The 23647-nt window shown below is 40.8% G+C and overlaps 1 protein-coding gene across 7 annotated transcripts in view; it reads right to left on the bottom strand.

Moving 5' to 3' along the window:
* Positions 1-23647, bottom strand: part of NBEA (neurobeachin) — a 575138-nt gene that overhangs the window by 42452 nt on the left and 509039 nt on the right. For all 7 annotated transcript variants that reach the window (XM_075851713.1, XM_075851718.1, XM_075851715.1 and 4 more), the window contains 2 exons: positions 10155-10307; positions 5788-5955 (listed from right to left, as the gene is read on the bottom strand). In XM_075851713.1, coding sequence (XP_075707828.1) covers positions 5788-5955; positions 10155-10307 — 321 coding nt within the window. The remainder of the gene's footprint in view (positions 1-5787; positions 5956-10154; positions 10308-23647) is intronic.

The raw sequence follows: 23647 nt of genomic DNA, 5'->3' as shown, positions 1-23647 counted from the left end.
CGGTGGCTGCAATGGCAACCGGAGGCCTAATACTGGCCTCCCGGTCTGCCTAGCACCGAAGCCGGTCAAGATCCGCCCGGCGGCGGAGCCTGATCGGCTTCCGTAGCTGCCGGCAAGATGGCGCCGGGTCAGGAGCTGATCCGGCGTCATCAGCGGTGGAAGTCAGCTGTACTGTACAGCTGACATCTGCCTGTAACGGCAGGAACCGGAGCTAGCTCCGATCCCTGCCATTAACCCCTTCGATGCAGCAATCGAAAGCAATTGCTGCATCGTAGCTGTTACTAGCAGATCGCCAGCCCTGACAGGCAATCAGGACTGGCAACTGCTGTTATGGCAACAGGAGACACAATGGTCTCCTGCTCTGCCATTACGGAAGCCGATTTAGGCCCCGCCGGGAGGCGAAGCCTAATCGGCTTGCTGTCAGTGAATGACTGACAGATCTAATACATTGCACTACATAGGTAGTGCAATGTATTAGAAAAAAAAAAATCTGACCATTGGACCTTCAAGTCCCCTAGTGGGACTTGAAGAAAAGTGTAAAAAAAGTGCAAAAAATAAAAGTTTGAAAACAATAAAACTTTCAAGTAATCAAATAAAACACAATCGCCCTTTTACTCTTATCAAGTCCTTTATTATTGAAAAATAATAATAAACCATATGTATTTGGTATCGCCACGACCGTAACGACCTGAGGTATCAAAATATTATATTATTTATTGCACGCGGTGAACAGCGTAAAAAAAAACGTTAAAAACTTTACCAGAGTTTCTGTTTTTTGGTCACTTTGCTCTACAAATATTAGAATAAAAAGTGATCAAAAAGTCGCACGTATCCAAAAATGGTACCTATAAAAACTATAGCTCGTCCCGCAAAAAACAAGCCCTCATACAGCTCCGTCGACAAAAAAATTAAAAAGTTATGGTTCTCACAACTTGGCGACAGAAAAAATACATTCTTTTTACAAAAGTAATTTTATTGTGCAAAAAGTTGTAAAACATAAAAAAGTGCTATAAATTAGGTATCGCCGGAATCGTACTGACCCGCAGAATAAAGTTAACATGCAGTTTATAATGCGTGGTGAACGCTGTATAAAAAAACAAACGAAAAAAGCTGCGCCAGAATTGCGTTTTTTTGTTTACCTGGCATCCCAAAAAATAGGATAAAAGGTGATCAAAAAGTCACATGTACCCCAAAATGGTACCAATAATAACTACAGCTCGTCCCGCAACAAACCAGCCCTCATACCGCTACGTCTATGAAAAATAAAATTAGTTATGGCTCCAATTAGTCAGGAAATAAAAAAATATGCAGTTGTGCCCGAGGGGAACATTTCTTCTGTTTGAAGAGGCGATTTATCAAGGACCTAAAATTAGAGAACCAAGAAAGGGAGGGCCCAAACATGTCCGCTGGAAGCGACGGTGCCCGTATTATACCAGGACAACACTTCCTAGCAAAATTCCCCAAACTACAAAAAGGCGCGGAGTGTGGACCAAAAGGGGGATAAGAAATGACACCATTTATCAGTGCGACTCCGGCCTGTGCAGAAAGGATTGTGTCACAGCGTAACACACATCTATGGATCATTTTATTGTTTTTTTTACCCCATTATTAGACCACCTGACTATGCCCCTTATATACTCCGCCCGGCTTACATATGCCCTACATTATAAACGGAAACACCAGTAAGACTCCAAACAAAGCTACTACCAAGCAAAATCCACGCTCCAAAAGCCAAATGGCATTTCCTCCCATCTGAACCCTACAGCGTGCCCAAACAGCAGTTTCCTTCCACATATATGGCACCGTCATACCCGGGAGAACCCTTTTAACAATTTTTGGGGTGTGTGTCTCCAGTGGAATAAGCTGGGCACGACATATTTGCCACTGAATGGCATATCTAGGGAAAAATATAAATTTTTAATTTGCACCATCCACAGCGCATTCATTTATGGAAAAGACCTGTGGGGTGAAAATGCTCACTACACCCCTTAATAAATGCCTAGAGGGGTGCAGTTTCCATAATGGGGTCACTTCCCAGGGGTTTATTTTTATTATTTCACATCTGAGCCTCTGCAGTTGTGAACCAATACTTTGTAAATCGCCAAATTAGGCCTCAATTTTACATGGTACACTTTCACTCCTGAGCCTGGTCGACTGTCCAGGCAAGAGATTAGGGCCACATGTAGGGTGTTTCTAAAACCAGGAAACCCAGCATAATAATTAGAGAGCTGTCTTGTTATGGTGGCACAAGCCGGGCACCACATATTGTCCACATATCTGTGGAAAAAATCCAATTTTCACTCTGCAACATCGAGTTCACACTAATTTCTACAAAACACCTGCAGGGTTAACATGCTCACTACACCCCTAGGTAAATGCATTGAGGGGTGTAGTTTCCAAAATTGGGTCACTTCTGGGGGGTTTCCACTGTTTTGGGCCCACAGGCGCCCAGAAACCAATGCAGCAACATCTGCACTCCAAATGGCGGTCCTTCCCTTCTGAGCCCTGCCGTGTGCCCAAACAGCAGTTTATGACCACATATGGGGTATTGCCGTACTCGGTAGAAATTGCTTTACAAATGTTGGGTTCTTTTTTTTCCTTTATTTGTTGCGAAAATGAAAAAATTTGCGCTAAAGCTACGTCTTATTGAAGAAAAAGGATTGTTTTTATTTTCACTGCCCAATTCTAATAAATTCTATGAAACATCTGTGGGGTCAAAATGCTCACTACGCCCCTAGATGAATTCCTCAAGAGGTGTAGTTTCCTAAATGGTGTCACTTTTTGGGCGTTTTCATTGTTTTTTCCCCTCAGGGGTTTGCAAATGTGACCTGGCCTCCGCAAACCATTCCTGCTAAACTTGAGCTCCAAAAGCCAAATAGCGCTCTTTCCCTTCTCAGCCCTGCCGTGTCTCCAAACAACCGTTTATTACCACATGTGGGGTATTGTTTTACTCAGGAGAGATTGGTTTACAAATTTTACGGTGCTTTTTCTCCTTCAGTCCTTGTGGAAATGAGAAAAAATTAGCTAAACCTACATTTTCTTTGAAAAAATTTAGATTGTCATTTTCAGGGCCTATTTCCAATAATTTATGCAAAAAACCTGTTGGGTCAAAACGCTCACTATACCCCTAGATAATTTCCTCAATGGGTGTAGTTTCCAAAATGGGGTCACTTGTGGGGGGTTTCCACTGTTTTGTCCCCTCAGGGGCTTTGTAAATGTGACATGGCCTCCGCAAACCATTCCTGCTAAACTTGAGCTCCAAAAGCCAAATAGCGCTCTTTCCCTTCTCAGCCCTGCCGTGTCTCCAAACAACCGTTTATTACCACATGTGGGGTATTGTTTTACTCGGGAGAAATTGCTTTACAAATTTTACAGTGCTTTTTCTCCTTTAGTCTTTGTGGAAATGAGAAAAAAAATCGCTAAACCTACATTTTCTTTGAAGAAATGTTGATTTTAATTTTCACGGCCTACTTCCAATAATTTCTGTAAAAAACCTGTGCGGTCAAAATGCTCACTGTACCCCTAGATAATTTCCTTGAGGTGTGTAGTTTCCCAGATGGGGTCACTTTTGGGGGATTTTGACTGTTTTGGCACCGCAAGAGCCCTTCAAACCTGACATGGTGCCTAAAATTTATTCTAACAAAAATAAGGCCCCAAAATCCTCTAGGTGCTCCTTTGCTTCTGATGCCGGTGCTTCATTCCAGTAGCACGCTACGGCCACATGTGGGATATTTCCTAAAACTGCAGAAACTGGGCAACAAATATTGAGTTGCATTTCTCTGGTAAAACCTTCTGTGTTATAAAAAAAATTGTACTAAAAATGTATTTCTGCAAAAAAATATGAAATTTGTACATTTCACCTCTACTTTGCTTTAATTCCTGTGAAATGTGTAAAGGGTTAAGACATTTTCTAAATGCTGTTTTGAATACTTTGAGGGGTGAAGTTTTTAAAATGGGGTGACTTTTTGGGGGTTTCTAATATATAAGGCCCTCAAAGCCACTTCACAACTGAACTGGCCCCTGTAAAAATGGCCTTTTGAAATTTTCTTGAAAATGTGAGAAATTGCTGCTAAAGTTCTAAGCCTTGTGAGGTCATAGAAAAATAAAAGCATGTTCAAAAAACGATGCCAATCTAAAGTAGACATATGGGTGATGTTAATTAGCAACAATTTTGTGTGTTATAACTGCCTGTCTTACAAGCAGATACATTTAAATTGAGAAAAATGCTAATTTTTTAAATTTTTCGCTAAATTTTGGTGTTTTTCACAATTAAATACTGAACATATCGAGCAAATTTTGCCAGTAACTTAAAGTCCAATATGTCACGAGAAAACAATCTCAGAATCGCTTGGATAGGTGAAAGCTTTCCGGAGTTATTACCACATAAAGTGACACATGTCAGATTTGTTAAATGAGGCTCGGTCAGGAAGGTCAAAAGTGGCTAAAGAGGGAAGGGGTTAAAGTACGGACTACAAAAAGATAGCCAAACAACAAAAAGGCTACAACAAATTTATGCTCGATTTTAGATTTTTTTTTTTAGATTCTAAATTCTTTAATTTATTTGATTTTGGATTTTCTCAAACAATTCAAAATGGAAATGAGTGATTGAACAGTTTCCTATGGACATGGCTGTGGTGTTATGTTAGTAGACATTTCCCAAAAGTTCATATGGAGCCCATACAATTTGATATTATGGTAGATACATTTATTTTAGTTGCTATTCATTGAATAAAACTCAAAATATTGCATCCTCAGAGTAAAGAGAATTACTACAAGACCGGCCTGCATTGTATGATAAATACCCAGAAGAATTTAGGACGAGGGACGACTAGGCCCGAGGAAGCATAAGGTGGGCCAGGGCGTCCCTGATGAGGGTGGTTAGAGGAAGCAAGGGATATAAAATGGTGCTGGCCGCATGGCCAATGGCACCAGCATGGCTGGAGGGGTAGGGTGAACTCATTGTTCACTGTGAGATAAGTGTAGAAAGTGGAGTGATAGTGGAAAGAACTATAGGAGGCATAGGTAATCAGGTTAGGGGAGGGGGAGCAGGATAAGGGTTTATAAGTCAAGAAAGCAGGGGGAGGTAAGACAGTACTTACCAGGAGAAGCAAAGACCCACCCAACCCTCCCTTGTTAGAAATAATGTTATGTTATGTTATGTTAGGTTATGCTATGTATGGTAGGCCAGGCTAGGGTATGTTATGCTATGTTATGTTATGCTATGTAATGTGATGTGATGTAAAGCCAGGGCGGATCGTGGCACTGCACTCCTGTTAAGAGCGGTTTCGGTGGTGGACCACGGCGATTTACCACTAGTTATACGGCGGGGTGAACCCGCACGTGGGGGGACACTAGTTATACGGCAGGTCCCCAGGATGTTTTGGGCCTGGGAAGTCACGAAAGCCGGATGACGGTCCGGCGGCTGCCTGGGGGGACAGCCGTGGCAGGGGGCATGGCTGGCCTTTGTTACAGGATGCGAGCTGAGGGCAGGCAGGCCCCAGCTCAGGGAGTGCCATGTCGCGATTGAGGTCAGGCTCCTCTTGCGCTGTATTGCCTATGGTTAATGTGTTTTAATAAATCGTGGCGCATGCCACAATTTACTTGCCAATTTAAGAATTATGTGTTTTTAATGTTTAAAGTTGTTACTAAGGGGTTTAGCACGTGCACACCTGAGGACACATTGATTAGTGTCCATGTCCCACACATAATGCTGGTGGTGTAATTCGGCAGTGGAGGCGATAAGATTGGCTATTAAACTAGATAAAAATCACTATGTCACATACATACCTCCCGTAACACAGGATCAGAGACACTGTCCAAGTTCACAGACCCTTCGTATGTCAGATAATGAAAGACATTCAATGCACGGACAGCTTCAGGACCTCGCTGCTTGTAGCCAAATATCAGGTCTATCCACTGGTGTAGCTGACATGATACAAATTCACTCTCCAGTGCCTGGGTAAATGTGAAACAAAGACTCTTAGAAATAGAGCAACTGAAAGAAAATGTATATACCTATGGACAACAAAGCAAATAACTGTTGGTGGAAACGAACAATTCATAGGAACATTTGTATAAATACTTACAAATAGTCCAAGCACACATTTCATAGTCTACATCTCAGTAAATATACAGTAATCAGTACAGTACAACTTGTCCCACTGCTGGAACCCCCAGCAATCAGCTGTGATCTGTGGGAGATCCGAGTAGTAAGTGTTCACTCCCCCTGCAGTGCCACCACAGGAAAAAAAAAAGCATTACATGTTTTCCCATTAAAATCAATGGGTTGTCCATGTAATGCGGGGGCCAGCAACCTTCGGCACTCCAGCTGTTGTAAAACTACAATTCCCAGAATGCCCTGACAGCCTATGGCTGGAATAATAAAGCCTTTGGCTGTTAGTGCATGCTGGGTGTTATAGTTTCAGAACAGCTGGAGTGCCAAAGGTTGTATTGAAAAGTGTATTTTAAAAAATAGACACCTGAACCTGAAGATCAGTCAATGATCTTATATCTATGGGGGCAGAATGACAGTCCCACCAACATCTGCCATAGAAGGAAAGAAGGGACTGTCATTTTGGATTTCAACGTGCCTAATTCCTTTGTACCCTTGGGGATAAAGCCAATGCCAAGTCAAAGTATGGCACTGGCTCATCCCCCTATCCCCATGGAAATAAACATGCACGTTCAGCCAATCTCAGCGTGCATGTCTATGGAGTCAGGTGAAAGAGCGGTCAGCCAACATCCAACTAATGTGATTGGTCGGCATAAGTAAATAGGTATAAGACTGTGAAATTTGCAGTAATTTATCACAGTGGTTAGATGTTACATTGTAGTGAACGGGATTAAAATATCATATATATATAGTAAGATAAGTAGATATGAGAGAGAAATAGCTAGAGAGATAGATAGAGCAAGCTAAGCTTAAAGCGCTATATGACAAATCTGCTCTGCTACATCTGTATGTATATATATATATATATATATATATATATATATATATATATGTATATACATACATACATATACATACACACAGATAAAATCCAGAGAAAATAAGTTTTTGTCGGTAGTAGAAATAGAGTTGATGTCAGCATGAAGATGCTCCTGTAATGTATTCAGAGATTTTTGCCTATATCTCGCTCACTTTTAAAGATTCATGTAAGCAGCAGAAAGCGGCGCTCTTATCTAATTATGCACATTAGAGAGCAGAGGTCTCGCTGGCTAGAGGGGCTGTGGGTAATAATGTTTTTCCCTGTATCAGCTCCTTTACGTCTTGTTTTTTAACACCTTGTGCCAGCTTCAGATAGACATGCACTGCAAAAACAGGCAGTCTAAATACAAAGTGATGTTTCTGCTTTTCTATATTTTGTAGAAGGGTGCATTGCAAAAACGGTCATTGGGAGATGTGTCACCTTTATTAGACAAGGGTCAGCGCATGCATTGTGGATGTCCTACATATTTTGTAGAACTGGTTACACCCAGCTTAGAAGTAGACGTAAAATAACCTGTCGCCAAATTTCTTAATGGGGGTTTCCGAATAAGTACTCCTAGGTTTCCATAACGTCCAATGATTTTAATAGAGAGGTGGCCATATATGTGTTGTCATTTCTACAGAGTAAGACTACGAATATTTATGGCTGGATCTACTGGAAGTATATTGAAGGAGATATGGAGAAGGAGACCTCTAGATGGTGTAGGGTCCAAAGCAATTGTTTCTTTTCCCTGAGAATATTAAAAGTAGTGAATTAGGCCGGTTTATACAATACATTCCGTCTGCTGGAGCGGAGCTGCAATACCAGACACGGCCCATGGACAAGAGTGGTGTTGTTTCTGCAAAAAACAAACAGCCGACCCTTTTTACGAATCCCTTGCTACCCCTATAAGCGTTTGGCCCTAATCAGACAGATGTCCTAATAATTCCGGTCGGCTGGTAAACATTTTTGTAGGATGGGAACGATTTTATAGAAAATCCGATTAAATCATGGTATTCCCGTCCTATTCGTTTCCAATCTGATCTCTGTACACGCTAATATTGTAGTGTCAACCATAAACAGCAGATCATATTTAGATCTAGTCATTTTACTCTTCATAGTAAAAAAACAAACATTTCCAGTAATAATCTCCTGGTTTTCTAGGACTCTTTGGACTCTCTCCGGATTGTCATATAATACCATGCCCATGAACTACTGCAGGTTCTTTCCCAGGTAATTCATTATAAAGTCACAGGAGATGCGTTCCTCAGAGATCACTTTATTTTAGTGGCCATTCAATACATGCACCTATCTCTTTAATGGTTTTTGTGCATAATTTTAATAAACCAGATGAATTTGCCTTTGTGTGTTGCTTCTATTTTTGTCCATCAGCATCAATTCTGGCCTGCAGGGATTGCGGGGCTGAGATGCACATCTGTGAAAGCTTTCTCTCCACGGCTAGATTATGATTGATGAAGCTAGCATTAAGGTAATGTTATCAGGGACTACTTACTGCTCCTGTCCTTTGTGACATCACGGAGGTCACAGCATAACCACGTTAGCATCGAACACAATGCTTTATTAATGTTTCATGAGTAACTCAGACTGGATTCTATGGATAAAGGAGACCAGGACGACAGTCCCCGATATATAACCTAGATATTTCCATCCATTCCTGCCCCACAAACCAACGCGCTGCACAAGATAACAGCAAGTGTGCAGCACTAATCGCTGCTTTCCTGTAGTAGTAGTTACATTTAACAGATGTAGCAGATCTGATTCTGTCATTTATTTCTTTGTGATATTATAGTTGAGATAATATAGCAGGACTTCCTGCGGTCCTATGTTAACATCACCAAGATAAATTGTGCCAGATGATAATCTCAGCTCTGCTACATCTGTAATCACCATAGATGGAGTCTTTTCCCACTCTCTTAGTATTTACTACTCAATTACAAGAGGTAACATATTTGGAAACATCCATTATAATAAATGTTGTAGGTTTTGAAATAACCGTATACTACTTTTTATTTTATTTTTTACATATATCCAAGTAATAACCTCTAAGGTTTAATTAAAACAAACATTATTAATTTTATAATTATTATTTTATAATATTCAGATGCTGGATGTCCTCCCCTGCATCTATCCGCAGATATCACGTTGCTAACACTGGACAAGTCCCTATGAAAACTGCTGCTGTGTGGCAGAAATTAGACATAGCACCAGCATTAAGCGGATCTTTCACCATACTATGCTGCCCTGCACAACCCCTCGGCGCCATGCGCCATATATAGAAGGTGCTGGGTGCTAGTATTTAGTTCCCAGCACTGTACATTTGCAGCGATTTGATGGCGGGGCACAGCAATTTAACCATTGTGATAACCCGATCAATAGTGATCGCGTTCTCACAAGGGAGGGCGGCTTCCTTTGTTCCTCGATTGGCCCGGGTCTGACTGTTTTAAAGGGACAGTCCTAGGCCTAACAGATCGACTTTAACGGTTTGTTAAGTCAAAGTGGATATCTTTCCTATTTTCGGTGAAAAAAAAGTCAGCGCTGAAAATCTGCAACCAATTCACAGTAAAATGCTAATGAACGGGGTTTTCCTAAACCTTAATCACACATTGCAAATTTTTCCACTGTTCTTTTGAGGCCGTGCTGTGGATATTAAAATCAGCGTGCCTGCTATGTTACGGATTTTCAGCGGATTTTACCTTTTACCATGCTCATGATGAGCACCACGGCAGTGAAACATTTTGCAATGGATTTGCGGTGGATTTATTCTGCTCAGCTGTTTGGCAAGTTGCAGTCCAAATACGTTCATATTGAATGGGGGCTGGAGATTCTGGGATGTGACAGGTGCTGTAGATTTTTCTTATTTTGATCCTGCGGTCGTGGGGGGTCAGAGGGGGACCAGGAGAGGTGATTGCTATACCTAACTATTGTATGGTCAGGATACTGTTATGTCCTAAAGGTTTAGTAGAGGGCACAATACACAGAGATTTTTGGTTGAAGCTGTAATGACAGTTTACACAATGAGATAAAAAGCCCCAGAATGAGAATATTTATATACAACCCCTCAGTAAATTACAGAAAAAATAAAATTCAAATATGTCAACAAAATCACAATAACTTGAAGCAAAAAGATCTCTCAGTACAACACACATTATAAAACTCTCTTACCATTCTGTTAATACGAACAAAGTCTTCAGGATTTTTTGCCCATGGGGGGAGATCTACATCATTAACTGCATTGCTGTCATCCCTCATTCCAAAGTTGTAGCTATTGGTGTTAACAAACATCTCTGGTAGGTAGTAGAATTCAGGAATGAGCTCCTACAGATCAATACAAAAGAAAGAGCAAAATGAAATCAAAGAAAGGATCACAAGGAGTTAATGCTATTGACTACACCCAAAAAATTAATTATATCAATATCGACAGAAGACCCCAAGACAAATAATGAACGTATCCTGTTGGCTTTATCCTGACCCACCGGAGGATATTTTGGAGGACCCAGGTTAGGGCTAAGACAAACCGAGGCCAACAAAAAAAGGACCCATGAGGTCCAGCAGAGAAAACCCCAACTGAAGTTGGCATTGGGGTGGTGTATAACTTTATGAGTCGTTTAAAAAATAAGACACACGTTGTGTAAACCGCAAAGTTTAAGATGCAATAAGTTGACAAGTTCTGCGTAGCTGTTAGTTAAGGCCTTATTCACATGACAGGGATAATCGGCTGTTGACGGACGTTTTTTTTTTGTTTTTTTTAACGGCCGTCACACAGCTGCACTAAAATCAATGCATCTCTATGGGGCTATTCACACGGTTGTTTTTTTTAACGGACAGCGTGAACGGTATATGCCCGTATTTTTGCCCGGTTTCTCAAATCCCTCAATAGACTCAAGTCTATGAAGGATCCGTGAAAACGGGTCCCGCACAGGTGCAAATCTGCCGTGAAAAACCCCAGTCCAACACCGCATCTTGTCTATTTTGCAGTGTTTTTGGCCTTCTAAACTCAATATGTATCTATGATTACCTAAAATCCCTACAACATGAAGGACTTAAAAGGGGATGTCTCAAGACCGACGTTTATGGCATATCCACAGAATATGCCATAAATGTCTGTAGTCAGACAACCTCCTTAATGCCAATGTTGATATTTCAGTTTTTCCTGAATTTCGTACATGTGAATTGATCTGGCACTATTGGCTCTTAATATTGTCAATGGCTAAATCCATGCGTAGTGTAGGTGGCCAGAGAATGGCAAGATGCCTCATCAGCCATAGCATTAAAAACACTAAAAGGTGAAGTAAATAACATTATCTTGTAAAAATGCTTCCTGACAAGGGGTGGCATATACAGTATTGTGCAGCACATAAACAGTCAGTTCTTGAAGTCGATGTGTTAAGCAGGAAAAATGGGCAATGTGTAAGGATCCGAGCGACTTTGACAAGGTCCAAATTGTGAGTCAAAGACTCTCCAAAATGACAGGTCTTGTGGGGGTGCTGCCGGTCTGCAGTAGTTAGTACATAGTAAAAGTGGTCCAAGAAAGGTCAAACCGGTAAACCGATGGCAGGATTATGGACACCCAAGGCTCATTGTTGAAAGTGGGGAACAAAGGCTAGCCCCTTTTGGTCTAATCCCACAGAAACGCTGTGGCAAAAATTGCTGAAAAAGTAAAATCTCGCTATGATAGAAAGGTGTCATCACACATAGTGCATCGCAGCTTCATGCGTATGGGGCTGCGCAGCCGCAGATCGGTCAGAGTGCTCATGCTGACCCCTGTCTAAAGTGCCTGCAATGGGCACCTAAGCATCGCAACTGGATCATATAGCAATGGAAAAAGGTGTCCTGGTTTGATGAATCACATTTTATTTAACATCATATATTTGGCCGAGTGCTTGTTTGTCGCCTACCTAGGGAAGGGATAACACAAGGATGCCCTATGGGAAGAAGGCAAGCCGCTGAAGGCAATGTGATTATCTGGGCAATGTTCTGATGGAAACCTTGGGTCACAGGATTCATGTGGATGTTACTTTGACACTTACCACCTACGTAATCATTGTTGCAGACCAAGTCTTCCCCTTCATAGTAATGGTATTCCCTAATGGTAGTGGTCCCTGAGTCACCGTGCCTGGACAACTCCATTATTGGTATATGTGCTTCATAAATAAGAATTGATGCAAGATGGTGTAATGCTTTTATTTATTTTGACAAAATACCTCTACCCCACCCAAGTGATCTTTAGGCATGTATTAAATTCTCTGATCTAGACCCCTACAAGCATTAGGTTCATCTGCAGTGTAATATGATCAAAATGATACCCCAGCTCTGGAAATATCAGAGCCATTTACCCATGTCAAAGCCATACTGGAAACATAAAAAACACAAGTTGGTAACATTAAAAATCACTTAGTAAGAGAAAACGACCACTTAACTGTGTTGTTAAATACAGTATAATGTTCTCTTTGTAAAAACAGTCAGACTATTCTCAAAACCCATCAGTGCAAGATGATCTAACCATGTATGAGACATTGTGAGTCTACAGGGTAAAGCATTACATCTTATATGTAGCTTCATGGACTATATGTAGCATCTCATGTTGGTCAGGTGTGCCGGCAGAAAAATCCTATACACCCCTGTACCCCATAGTCATAGTCATCTAGGGAGCTGAGATATCAGAGGTTGTTTGGTGGGGTCCTCTCTCAGTGGAGCTTCCAGTGATATAGAGGGAACAATGTGGTTTTTGAGGCTTTTCTATTCCTTATTAACAAAAAAAGTAGAAATAGGGTCAAGGAGTCCGGCTCTGCTCACAATAGTGTCATGACTTGTGTTTCTAACCATTTATATTTCTGCCATAAAAAATACCAGACACCCCAACGGAATGGCAAAAATGACAGCGTGAAGAGAGCCTAAAAAGCGGTTTGTTTTTGTTTTTTATTTAACCCTGAATTTTTAGGTTTTGAGTGAAGTTACGCTTTAAACTCAAACTTTTGATATGTCATAGTGACATGCCAGAAGTTTTGATCGGTGGGGGACCGAGGACTGAGACCCCCACCAATCGCTGAAACTAAGTGGTAGAAACCCTCGGGTGATAACTGTGCCTCTGGTTCTGATCAGTTTTCCTCTGAGCGGTGTACAGATTCAATAAATTCTATAGTCTGTACACCGCTCGCTCGGCTTTCCAAGGAAAGCCGATCAGAAACTAAGCAGCACAGCGCTCACCTGAGCAATTCTGGCGATCGGTGGGGGTCTCAGTGCTCGGACCCCCACCGATGAAAACTTTTTTTAAAAATTTAGTTACCCTTAAGGCAGATTACAGTCTTAAGGATGCCATGGACATTAAATATTTGCTGGCAGATTCTTTGGAGGGATCTACAACAAACTAATGCTTAAAGCTGTTCCTCACAAACTAGATTGCCAACAGATCCCACCAATACTTGTGGGATCTGCCAACAAATACCTAATGTCTATAGCAACTTTTGAAATAGCTTACGGGTATTTTTTGGCCAACCTTAACGCTGCATTTACAACAGAGATTGAATGGGTTTGAAAATGAAGCTTATTGCAGGTTCAATGTTAAGTGGTTGTGCAATATTAGGTCAGTAGTTTCCAGAAAAATCCCGGTCAAGCGCGCAACCCACAGGAAGTGCCCTACGGAATTGTGGGATTAGTGCTATTTTTATAATAATATACTGTTTTTGAGATGCAATTTAGAAGTTGTTAGGTATATCAACATGGAATATGGCTGTGGTTACAATCTTGGCATGTAGCGAGGACCAAAGGGGAAGATGGGGGACATATAATAAATAATGGGCCAAAAATTAAAAAATAAGCAAGCGTTCTGTGCCTCCTTATACCACACGCTATTGTCACATGCTCAAAAATAATATATAGACTATAAGTATACACTTTGCAGTCTAGCTGTGCATGCTGTAATATGAGATTTCTGTGACAAGCAACTAGATCGCCGCTTATCATCTTTTCCAGAAGAAACACCTCCATCATTAGGCGCTTCTACAAAGAGATGATCTGCAGATAACAAGGGCTACAGCAGCTACAAAAACTAAAAATAACAATTTCCTAATCTGTTAACTTGCTTATAAATCTAATTAATACGTATTAGCACAGAACCCATTAGAGGTAGCAGAACGGTAAATGGCTATTATATTGCTAAAAGGAACATTTCACGTTTTCCACTGCCAGGATGCATTTATTGCTGTATTTCAACAACATTTTGAAGTCTGCAGTTTGACTTATTATTTTCCACACAAGGTATTCTAGCCTTCGAGAGAGTAATAGTCCACTAAATAATTCTACAAATCACCAAATAATTGCCAGCCCAAGAATATATAGGACCAGTACAACATAGATAATGTAATATTTTTATACAGTTGTTTTTTGTGAGAAAAGGATGCTGGTTAAATTTATATACCGAATATGTATGTTTTGAGACTTTTATTGTAATGTTTATTGTAAAGAATGTGTATATATTTTTTTTATTGAACTTTTTTTTTTTTTTTTAACTTTCATGTTCTGGCATATATCTATATGCCAGTACATTAGCCTGTGTACGAATAGTACACAGGCAGTTATTAGGACATACCTATGTATGCCCTAACAACAGGAAATATGGTCAGACAGCCCTGGGGTCCTTCAATGGTTTCTCTGTCTAATACAGCCATTGCCACGCTCCTGACAACATCAAGTGTGCGCGTGCGGTAAGCATGAGGTGATGCGGCCAGCGCTGCACTAATGAGCGGTGGTGCCAGCACCGAAGACAGAGAACATGGGGGTGTTTTGCAGTGCGCCCGCCATGTTCTCGGTCTTCAGTGCCGGCGCTCATTAGTGCAACACCGGCCGCATCACATCATGCTGACCGCGCGCGCACACTTATCAGAAGCAGGGCAATGGCTGTATTACACAACCGCAGCCCCGCTCTGACTACATTCATGTATTACAGTACTACGCTGTGTGGCCGCACAGCTTAGTATCAAAATACAGGAATTAACGGTATTGAACCATTTGAGGGTGCACGGCATCGTAATAGTATAGATATTTCGATGCATCGTGCAACCCTACCATATACCCTGCATACATAGAAGCTGTATCATTCCGTCAAAGTTGATTCCGTCAGGTCAGTTGGAATGACTATTTGGATGAAAGCTGTTCTTAGATCTGATTGTTATTAGCTGAATTGCTCGCACCATCTTTCATCCGAGCCATACAAGATACATAGAAGCCATATCGTATAAAGTAAAAATAAGTTTTAATAAAAATCAATTTAAAAGTTGTTTAAAATGACATAAAACATTGATTTAAAAAAAATGTTGGCTTCAAAAGTGTACATAGCCATTAAAGAGAATGTATTAACAGAAAATCACGTTATTTAAATCAGGTTTTTATTACAATCATATTTGAAAATAAATCTGGTACTTTTTATTAATATATAACTATCCAGTGTTTCACACTGGCCACTACAGCAGCCACAATAAGCGGACACTTGCGGTTTTCTGCAGCTCACTTATTGGCTTCGCTGTGTAGACTGGCCAAGAAGATTGCTGCAGCCAATCACTGGTCTCAGTGGGTCTACGGCTCAGAATCGCTGAGGCCAGTGATTAGTTGCAGCAATCACGTGGGTATACGGGAACATCATCGCTGCAGATATGTCAATAAACAGGGCGGGGAGTTATGGAGCGGTGGCGCTGGAACGACGAGGATCTCTGAGCTAAATAATAGCTCTTTTTTTTTCTTCTTTGCATCCCTACATTGGCCAATTTTTTTTAAATAGCTTGGAAAACCCCTTTAATAAATTCCCCTATATACACGGATAACTCTGTATGAATCTTCCATGTCACTTCCTGGGCTCTGGGGGAGGGGATACACTCCATTACTTCCTGGAGACTGTAAAAGTCTATTGACATTTGTCTGTCAATAAACAAATTAATTGCAGCTGCCATAAAGCGCAGGCACGCACGCACGCACGCACGCCTATACTGTCTATACAGAAAGTACAGGGACGAAGCATATGTCTCCACAAGTAGCTATAACACTAAAAATAAAATGAAAACAAATTACTGAAAGAAAAATCAGATATATGGGACTTTCCTTCTAAGATAAGCTTATTGTCGTTTTTTCGTTCTACATTCGAAATCAAGCATCCAAATTAATCTAAATGTTGCCTACATTTTTACCCAAGTCACAAGGGGGCAAAAAATAACAGGTCACTAAGAACGAATACATGTAAGAGTCTGGATTACAATGACATTATTGTAGCCTTAGACTGGGTTCACACGACCTATTTTCAGGCGTAAACGAGGCGTATTATGCCTCGATTTACGCCTGAAAATACGGCTCCAATACGTCGGCAAACATCTGCCCATTCATTTGAATGGGTTTGCCGACGTACTGTGCCGACGACCTGTCATTTACGTGTCGTCGTTTGACAGCTGTCAAAAGACGACGTGTAAAATTACAGCCTCGTCAAAAGAAGTGCAGGGCACTTCTTGGGACGTTTTTGGAGCAGTTTTCTCATAGACTCTATTGAAAACAGCTCCAAAAACGGCAGAAAAAACGGCGCGAAAACGCAGCGAAAAACGCAGCGAAAAACGTGAGTTGCTCAAAAAACGTCTGAAAATCAGGTGCTGTTTTCCCTTGAAAACAGCTTTGTATTTTCAGACGTTTTTGGCTCAGCGTGTGAACATACCCTTAAAGAGGCTCTGTCACCAGATTTTGCAACCCCTATCTGCTATTGCAGCAGATCGGCGCTGCAATGTAGATTACAGTAACGTTTTTATTTTTAAAAAACGAGCATTTTTGGCCAAGTTATGGCCATTTTTGTATTTATGCAAATGAGGCTTGCAAAAGTCCAAGTGGGCGTGTTTAAAAGTAAAAGTCCAACTGGGCGTGTATTATGTGCGTACATCGGGGCGTTTTTAATACTTTTACTAGCTGGGCGTTCTGATGAGAAGTATTATCCACTTCTCTTCAGAACGCCCAGCTTCTGGCAGTGCAGATCTGTGACGTCACTCACAGGTCCTGCATCGTGTCGGCACCAGAGGCTTCAGTTGATTCTGCAGCAGCATCAGCGTTTGCAGGTAAGTAGCTACATCGATTTACCTGCTAACGCCGATGCTGCTGCAGAATCATCTGTAGCCTCTGGTGCCGATGTGTCCTCGCTCGTCTGACACGATGCAGGACCTGTGAGTGACGTCACAGCGTGATCTCTCGAGAACACGGCTGTGTCTGCACTGCCAGAAGCTGGGCGTTCTGAAGAGAAGTGGATGATACTTCTATACACAACGCCCAGCTAGTAAAAGTAGTAAAAACGCCCCGATGTACGCACCTAATACACGCCCAGTTGGACTTTTACTGTAAACACGCCCAGTTGTACTTTTGCAAGCCTCATTTGCATAAATACAAAAATGGTCATAACTTGGCCAAAAATGCTCGTTTTTTAAAAATAAAAACGTTACTGTAATCTACATTGCAGCGCCTATCTGCTGCAATAGCAGATAGGGGTTGCAAAATCTGGTGACAGAGCCTCTTTAAGGTCCTATCATGGTGGCCACATACCAATACTACAACCTCTCCTAGTGTTCTTAAAGGAAAAAAATTCAGACACTTGTAAAAGGATAATCTAGTTGTAAAAGGATAATCACTCCCTTACATTAAATTTACTAGATGACCAGAATTCCAGGTGAACAATAAAGAGAATATGTTATCACATTTTCCTCCATGGAGAAGTACCCAGGTCCTTTACACAATACTCGGTGTACCCTCATTGCATTTTATTATTGGCTGTAGGGGGGGGGGGGGGGGATCTCTGAGCAATGCAGATGTAAATTACGCCTACGACAGCCCCAGGCACACAAGAGGCCACTCTGTCACGTGAAACTTTTGAGCCACTTAACAAATAATGGGACTAAAAGGAAGCACAGGACTAAGTCAAGCATAAGTTGCAATGTCTGCCAGGTATATAGGTATAGGTATAGTTTTTCTATACTCGTATACAGCCCTTTATAGCACAAAAGGCGGTCTCTAGGGGACATGAGCAAGATAGCGCCATTATAAAAACAATCATAATTAGCGTAGGTAATTGTTTCAGCCTGAAGTCCAGACCGCTCAGCTCACAGATGATTGCCCAGACTGAATGCAATTGTAACAAACTCTCAGCTGTGGGAAGTATTAGGTCTGTATAGGATACAAGCCCCTGGGTGTAAACAATAATGGTATGATTCACTGACAGCAAGAAGAGATCAATAAAAGATAATTGTGACGTGTGTGATACTTCCTCCTTAATAACAGCTATAAAAGGTGAAGAAATCACACAGCGAGCAAGTCTATAATATGTATTGTATAGTAAGAAATGAAACGCGCCACAAGAAAAATATGGACGGTGCGGATCTGGCAATAAAACATCTGATAAGTGACGTGTCACATGTGTAAATGTGATCCAGATAGAGCTTTAATAAAGCCCTATAATATAGCTAATAGCACAGAAAGCTGCGGACGAGACATCTCCAACACATTTGTAATTTACAGGCCTGTGACAGGCCCAAGCCGTTGAAGAATTAAATGGACTTTCAAGAATGTCTCGGAGTGATAAAAGACGACTATTAACACTATCAAAACTGTATACCCCCTGAATCAAAGCTGACATTTCATATTAATAAATCCCGCTACAAAAGCCTACTGTTTTTATGGGCGCTCTATGAAATGAAATCCTAAGGAGGCGTTTTTCACTCTCTAAACCATCTATCACACGGAGGCTTTATGGCTGCCATATTTCTTTTCCGCAAAACTTGATCCCTAGGCATCTATTAAGTTGGAATGAGCCTTACTATGGGTCAGTAAGTCAGACCTGGTCATCTCCATGAACTGTATTAATTTACACTATATCACCTTAATGACATCTTGTCACAACTACCTCTTCAAGCAGCGACAAATAATATCCAGAATGTAATATAACAATTTTCAGAGGCTTCAGGCCAGATTAATGCTCAACAGTAGGTTCTTTAGATGTCATCTGTAACAGGCGAGATAGGGTGGGGGCAGGGAGAGGAAAAGCAGTCAGACGACTGACCAAGTTAAGGTCGTTTCCGGGTGACTAGCTTCCTGAAAGGTCATTCTATGAGCGATTATTCTTCTTCCATAATCTTTTCATTACCAATAAGGAGTTAGGAAAAAATATAAAAAATAAATCTTATGCTTTTTGTCTTCAGTGCAGCTTTGTATGATCAGCCATATATGTCTCAGGACTTCAAATGAGATGCTTTTTATAGATTACTATATTATATATACTGTATGTGTTGCTTGACTCATTTTCAACTCTTAAAATGGCAGTGAAATAGTGAAATTAGAACTTAAGGTATATTCACAACAAAATTATTTTGCATAAAACCAAAAATACTATACTGTAAGATAAATGTACTTCTAAGGTCATGTCCACCTTTGCAAGAATTTTTTTTCATTGCTCAATCATTTTAATGAGAAAAAAAACAGCTTTTCAAATAGTCTTGATTATGAATATGCTACTGTATTGCACATACAGCTCCTATGCAGACATATGTCTCCATGGTAACAGACTACAAACAATCCCCATGTAGTCTGATGCTGCAATCATACGTTGCTCCCTTTCATTTATCCGACCTTTACTTATTGCTAACCTTCTCAATGTTTGTTAGGAAGAAGTAGATGACAGTCTGGCAATATAAGGGAAGGATCAGACTACACAGGGTTTGTTTATAGTCTCTTACCATGGAGAGACATAACTCTGCATAGGAGCTGTAGACACAAATCAGAAGAATATTTATAAATCAAGACTATTTGTAGAGTTGCTTAATATTTTATTTTAGCAGCTCCATAATAAAGTATAGTGCTATCAAAAAAAGTTGAAGTTTTACCCTAAATAAGATGCTATTACCCTATGATGCTCTTAGCATAGCCTGCGTCTGCCGATGAACTTTAGACTGTCAAACAACATGCTGTTTGCTAATTGATTCTCAGGACAAGAGTATACGGCTTGGAATTCCCCACCGGCCTGTATGTGAATTATCAGATCACATTGTGTTCTGATTGGCGGTCCTACAAAATAGGACTAAATACAATATGGCTGAATAATAGCTTGGGTTCAATTACACACAGTGCTGTGAAAAAGTGTCCCAATTTCATCTATATTTGCATATTTGTCACACTGGAATATTTCAGATCTTCCACTTCTTGTAGCCGGTCTACCAAAATTTCACCTAGAGGGCATCGATGACTTCTCCAGGAGGTCACAAAGGAACCCAGACGAACGTCTAAAGAACTGCAGGCCTCACTTATCTCAATGAAGGCCAATGTACACGATTCCGCAAAAAAAAAAGACACTGAGCAAACATGGCATCAAAAACAACCCAAAGGCTTGTCTTACATTTGCTTAAAAAACATTTACATGACCCACAAAACTTTTGGAATAATATTCTGTGGACTGACAAATTAAAGGTGTCCTTACATCTGGCATAAAGCGAACACTGCATTCTACCATTAGAACATCATACCAACAGTCAAAAGTGGTGTTGGTGATTGTGTGATGGTCTGGGGCTGCTTTGCTTCTGCAGGACCTGGACGACTTGTCATAATTAATGGAACTATGAATTCTGCTCTCTATCAGAAAATCCTGAAGGAGAATGTCCGCCCATCAGTTTGTGACCTAAAGCTCCAGAGCAGCCGGGTTATCAAGTAGGACAATGATCTGAAGCACACAAACAAGTTCACCTCTGAAAGGCTAAAAAGAAACAAAACTAAAGTTTTGGACTGGCTGAATCAAAGTCGCATCTCGAATCCCATTGAAATGCTGTAGTAAGACCTTAAGCGGGCAGTTCATGCTCGAAACCCCTCCAATGTAGCCAAATTAAAACAATTCTGCAAATAAGAGTGGGCCAAAATTCCTACACAGCGATGCAAAAGACTCATCGCAAATATTTTATTGCAGTTGTTACAGCCAAGGGTGGCACAGCCAGTTATTAGGTTTAGAGGGAAAATTCCTTTTTTACATGGGTGATATGTTTTTAATAAATCTTTACTGTTGTCTTTATCCTATATTAAAATTAGTTGTATGATCTGAAACATTTAAATGTGACAAATTAGCAAAAATAGAATAAATCGGATGAGGAGCAAATACTTTCACAGCACTGTAAGTACCGTAGTTACAATGCGTGTTACTGACTGTATGGACATTTTACCATTAACTTGTATATGTGTTTAGTCGTTTCTTATATTAAGGAATAGCATTAAAGGGAACCTGTCACCAGCATTTCACCTATTAAACCAGCAATACCTGGTCATAGTGGGTGAAAAATCATTTCTATATAACCAATAATTGTCTTCTTAGTCGGCTCTGTAGCTTTAGTATTCCCATGCCGTATGCTAATGAGCATAAAAGAGTCAAATCTTCATTTGAAGAGAGTCATATCTTCATTCCTCGAGTTTCCCCCGCCTCCTTACTTTTGATTGACAGCTCCTCGCCTTCGCCCAGCACACAAAATCCCACGCTTGTGCATTGATGTCCTCTTCTGGTGTGTGCGCACAAAGGGACACTGGTCATTACGATAAAAGGCACAAAATGTTTGCAGACCGTTATGTACAGTCGGAGGAGGAGTTTAGGAGAGGGGATAACGGTAATGAAGTTTTGATAGCAGCGGCCAGTGAGGGATAAGTAAAATGCTGGTGACCGGTTCCCTTTAAGGTATGCCCACTACAGTTAATTGAATGTGCTTTCCAAGTATGCTCACTACAGGTAGACTGCTCCCGTCAGTAGGATCATTATTTCCCATGACAACCACTAGTTCATACAGACCACCATGTTTTTAACACACACTAATCCGGAGCCATTAAGCAGTCAGTGTGTGTACAGAGGCTGAAAATCAAGCTAATCTTAATGCACCTCCCGCACTTTGAAAATGGCTGCCAGGGTATTTGGGGGGCACCCACCAATATACCTCAGATCACCAGTAGATAATAAAAAAATTATACAATCGGCCTGCAGCAATCTAATGTAAATATAGCGATACGAAATACATCCGCCAAGAAAGTCCTCATTGGGTACATTTCAGACACTCCTGTAGCCAGAATTTATTGTTTGGCATGTCTATGCACATGAAACATTCATGGCGTTCAGCTCTTATGTAGGTAAAATGATTTACAGGACCGCAAACGCTATTAGACGGCAGGCGTAAATCACACACAGAGACAATATAAACGCAATGACAAATGATGAAAATGAATATTTGCTTTTTATCATGGTTAACAATAAACGCGTACGACTTGCAAACAGAGCAATAACGGGGATTCTCCATCAGATTCTTAGTGCCGTGTGCTCGCTGGATTAATCTAATGTGCGTTGTTGCATAATATCCCCAGGCAAGTGAGGTAAAAGCGGAGGCTGAAGAGAAGGAACTCACATTTTAAATAGATCTTGTCATTAATGCTTTATTAATTGCCCCGGGCAAAGCAAGCTCAGTGCTGGGTGAGCCGCTACAATATGACACTTTAAGGTCAAATCCAATTCCTGCTGTGTTTTATGGACTAGACCAAATATCGAGTTAACAGCAGGAAAGCAGAATTTATTGGGTTTTTCTGCATCAGTCACACAAACATTTGATCTAAATTAAAGCAGAAATTTTAATAGAAGCAGAAAACCTTTAGCACTCGACATCAAACAAACATCAATTGTTTTAAACAGCTACAATAATTCTTGCAGAATTTCTAGACAGCCCTCGAAATTATTCATTGTACAGATGTTCAGCGCGATAACAACTTCCTGACCAATCACTTTATGGGGATAAATGAGAGGCCGCATTATAGGGCTGGCAATGACATGCTAACAGATTTACGACATGTGCTTAAATGATTGAAAATGATGATATTTAGAAGCTGGTGTTAGGTTTGTTTTACCGTCTGCCCGTCCTTCCCTTTCATCAGTTGAATTTTAAAGAACTGATGAAGATCAAAATGGAAACGGTCAATATAAAGAATGAAGAGGGAATGAACGGCGGTAGTTACACTGGAATTCCTTTAAGACAGTGGCCTCAGTATTTAGAACAGGAAAACGGAGCTTGTTGCCTAAAGCAACCAATCAGAGCACAGCTTCCATTTTATAAACGGTTTTAGAAAAAGAAAAGCTACATTGTGATCGATTGCTATGGGCAACAACAACAATTTTTTGTGAGGTACATTATATGGACAAAATTATTGGGACGCACCTCTTAATCATTGAATTCAGGTGTTTCTTTCAGTCCTATTGCCATGCAGTCGCATTTCCAAACATTTCTGAAAGAATGTGTTGTTCTAAAGAGGTCACTGAGTTTGCGCGTAGTATTGCGATAGCATGCCATTGTTGCAACAAGTCAGTTTGTGACATTTCTTCTCTCCTAGATATTCCACGATTAACTGTGAGTGTTATTATAGCAAAGCGGAAGTGTTTAGGAACCACAGCAATTCAGCAACGAAGCGGCAGACCACATAAAGTTACAGAGTGCATAAGTCACCAAAAACTGCAGAGTATAAACCTCCTCGGACATTAACATCCGCTAAAACACTGTGCCCGGGAGCTTCATGGCATGGGCCGAGCAGCTGCATGCAAGCCTTACAACACAAAGCATAATGCCAAGCGTATGATGGAGCGGTATAGAGCA

Source organism: Rhinoderma darwinii, chromosome 2, assembly GCF_050947455.1.
Source record: "Rhinoderma darwinii isolate aRhiDar2 chromosome 2, aRhiDar2.hap1, whole genome shotgun sequence".
Lineage (NCBI taxonomy): Eukaryota > Metazoa > Chordata > Amphibia > Anura > Rhinodermatidae > Rhinoderma > Rhinoderma darwinii.
This window is presented reverse-complemented; position numbering and strand designations above follow the sequence as displayed.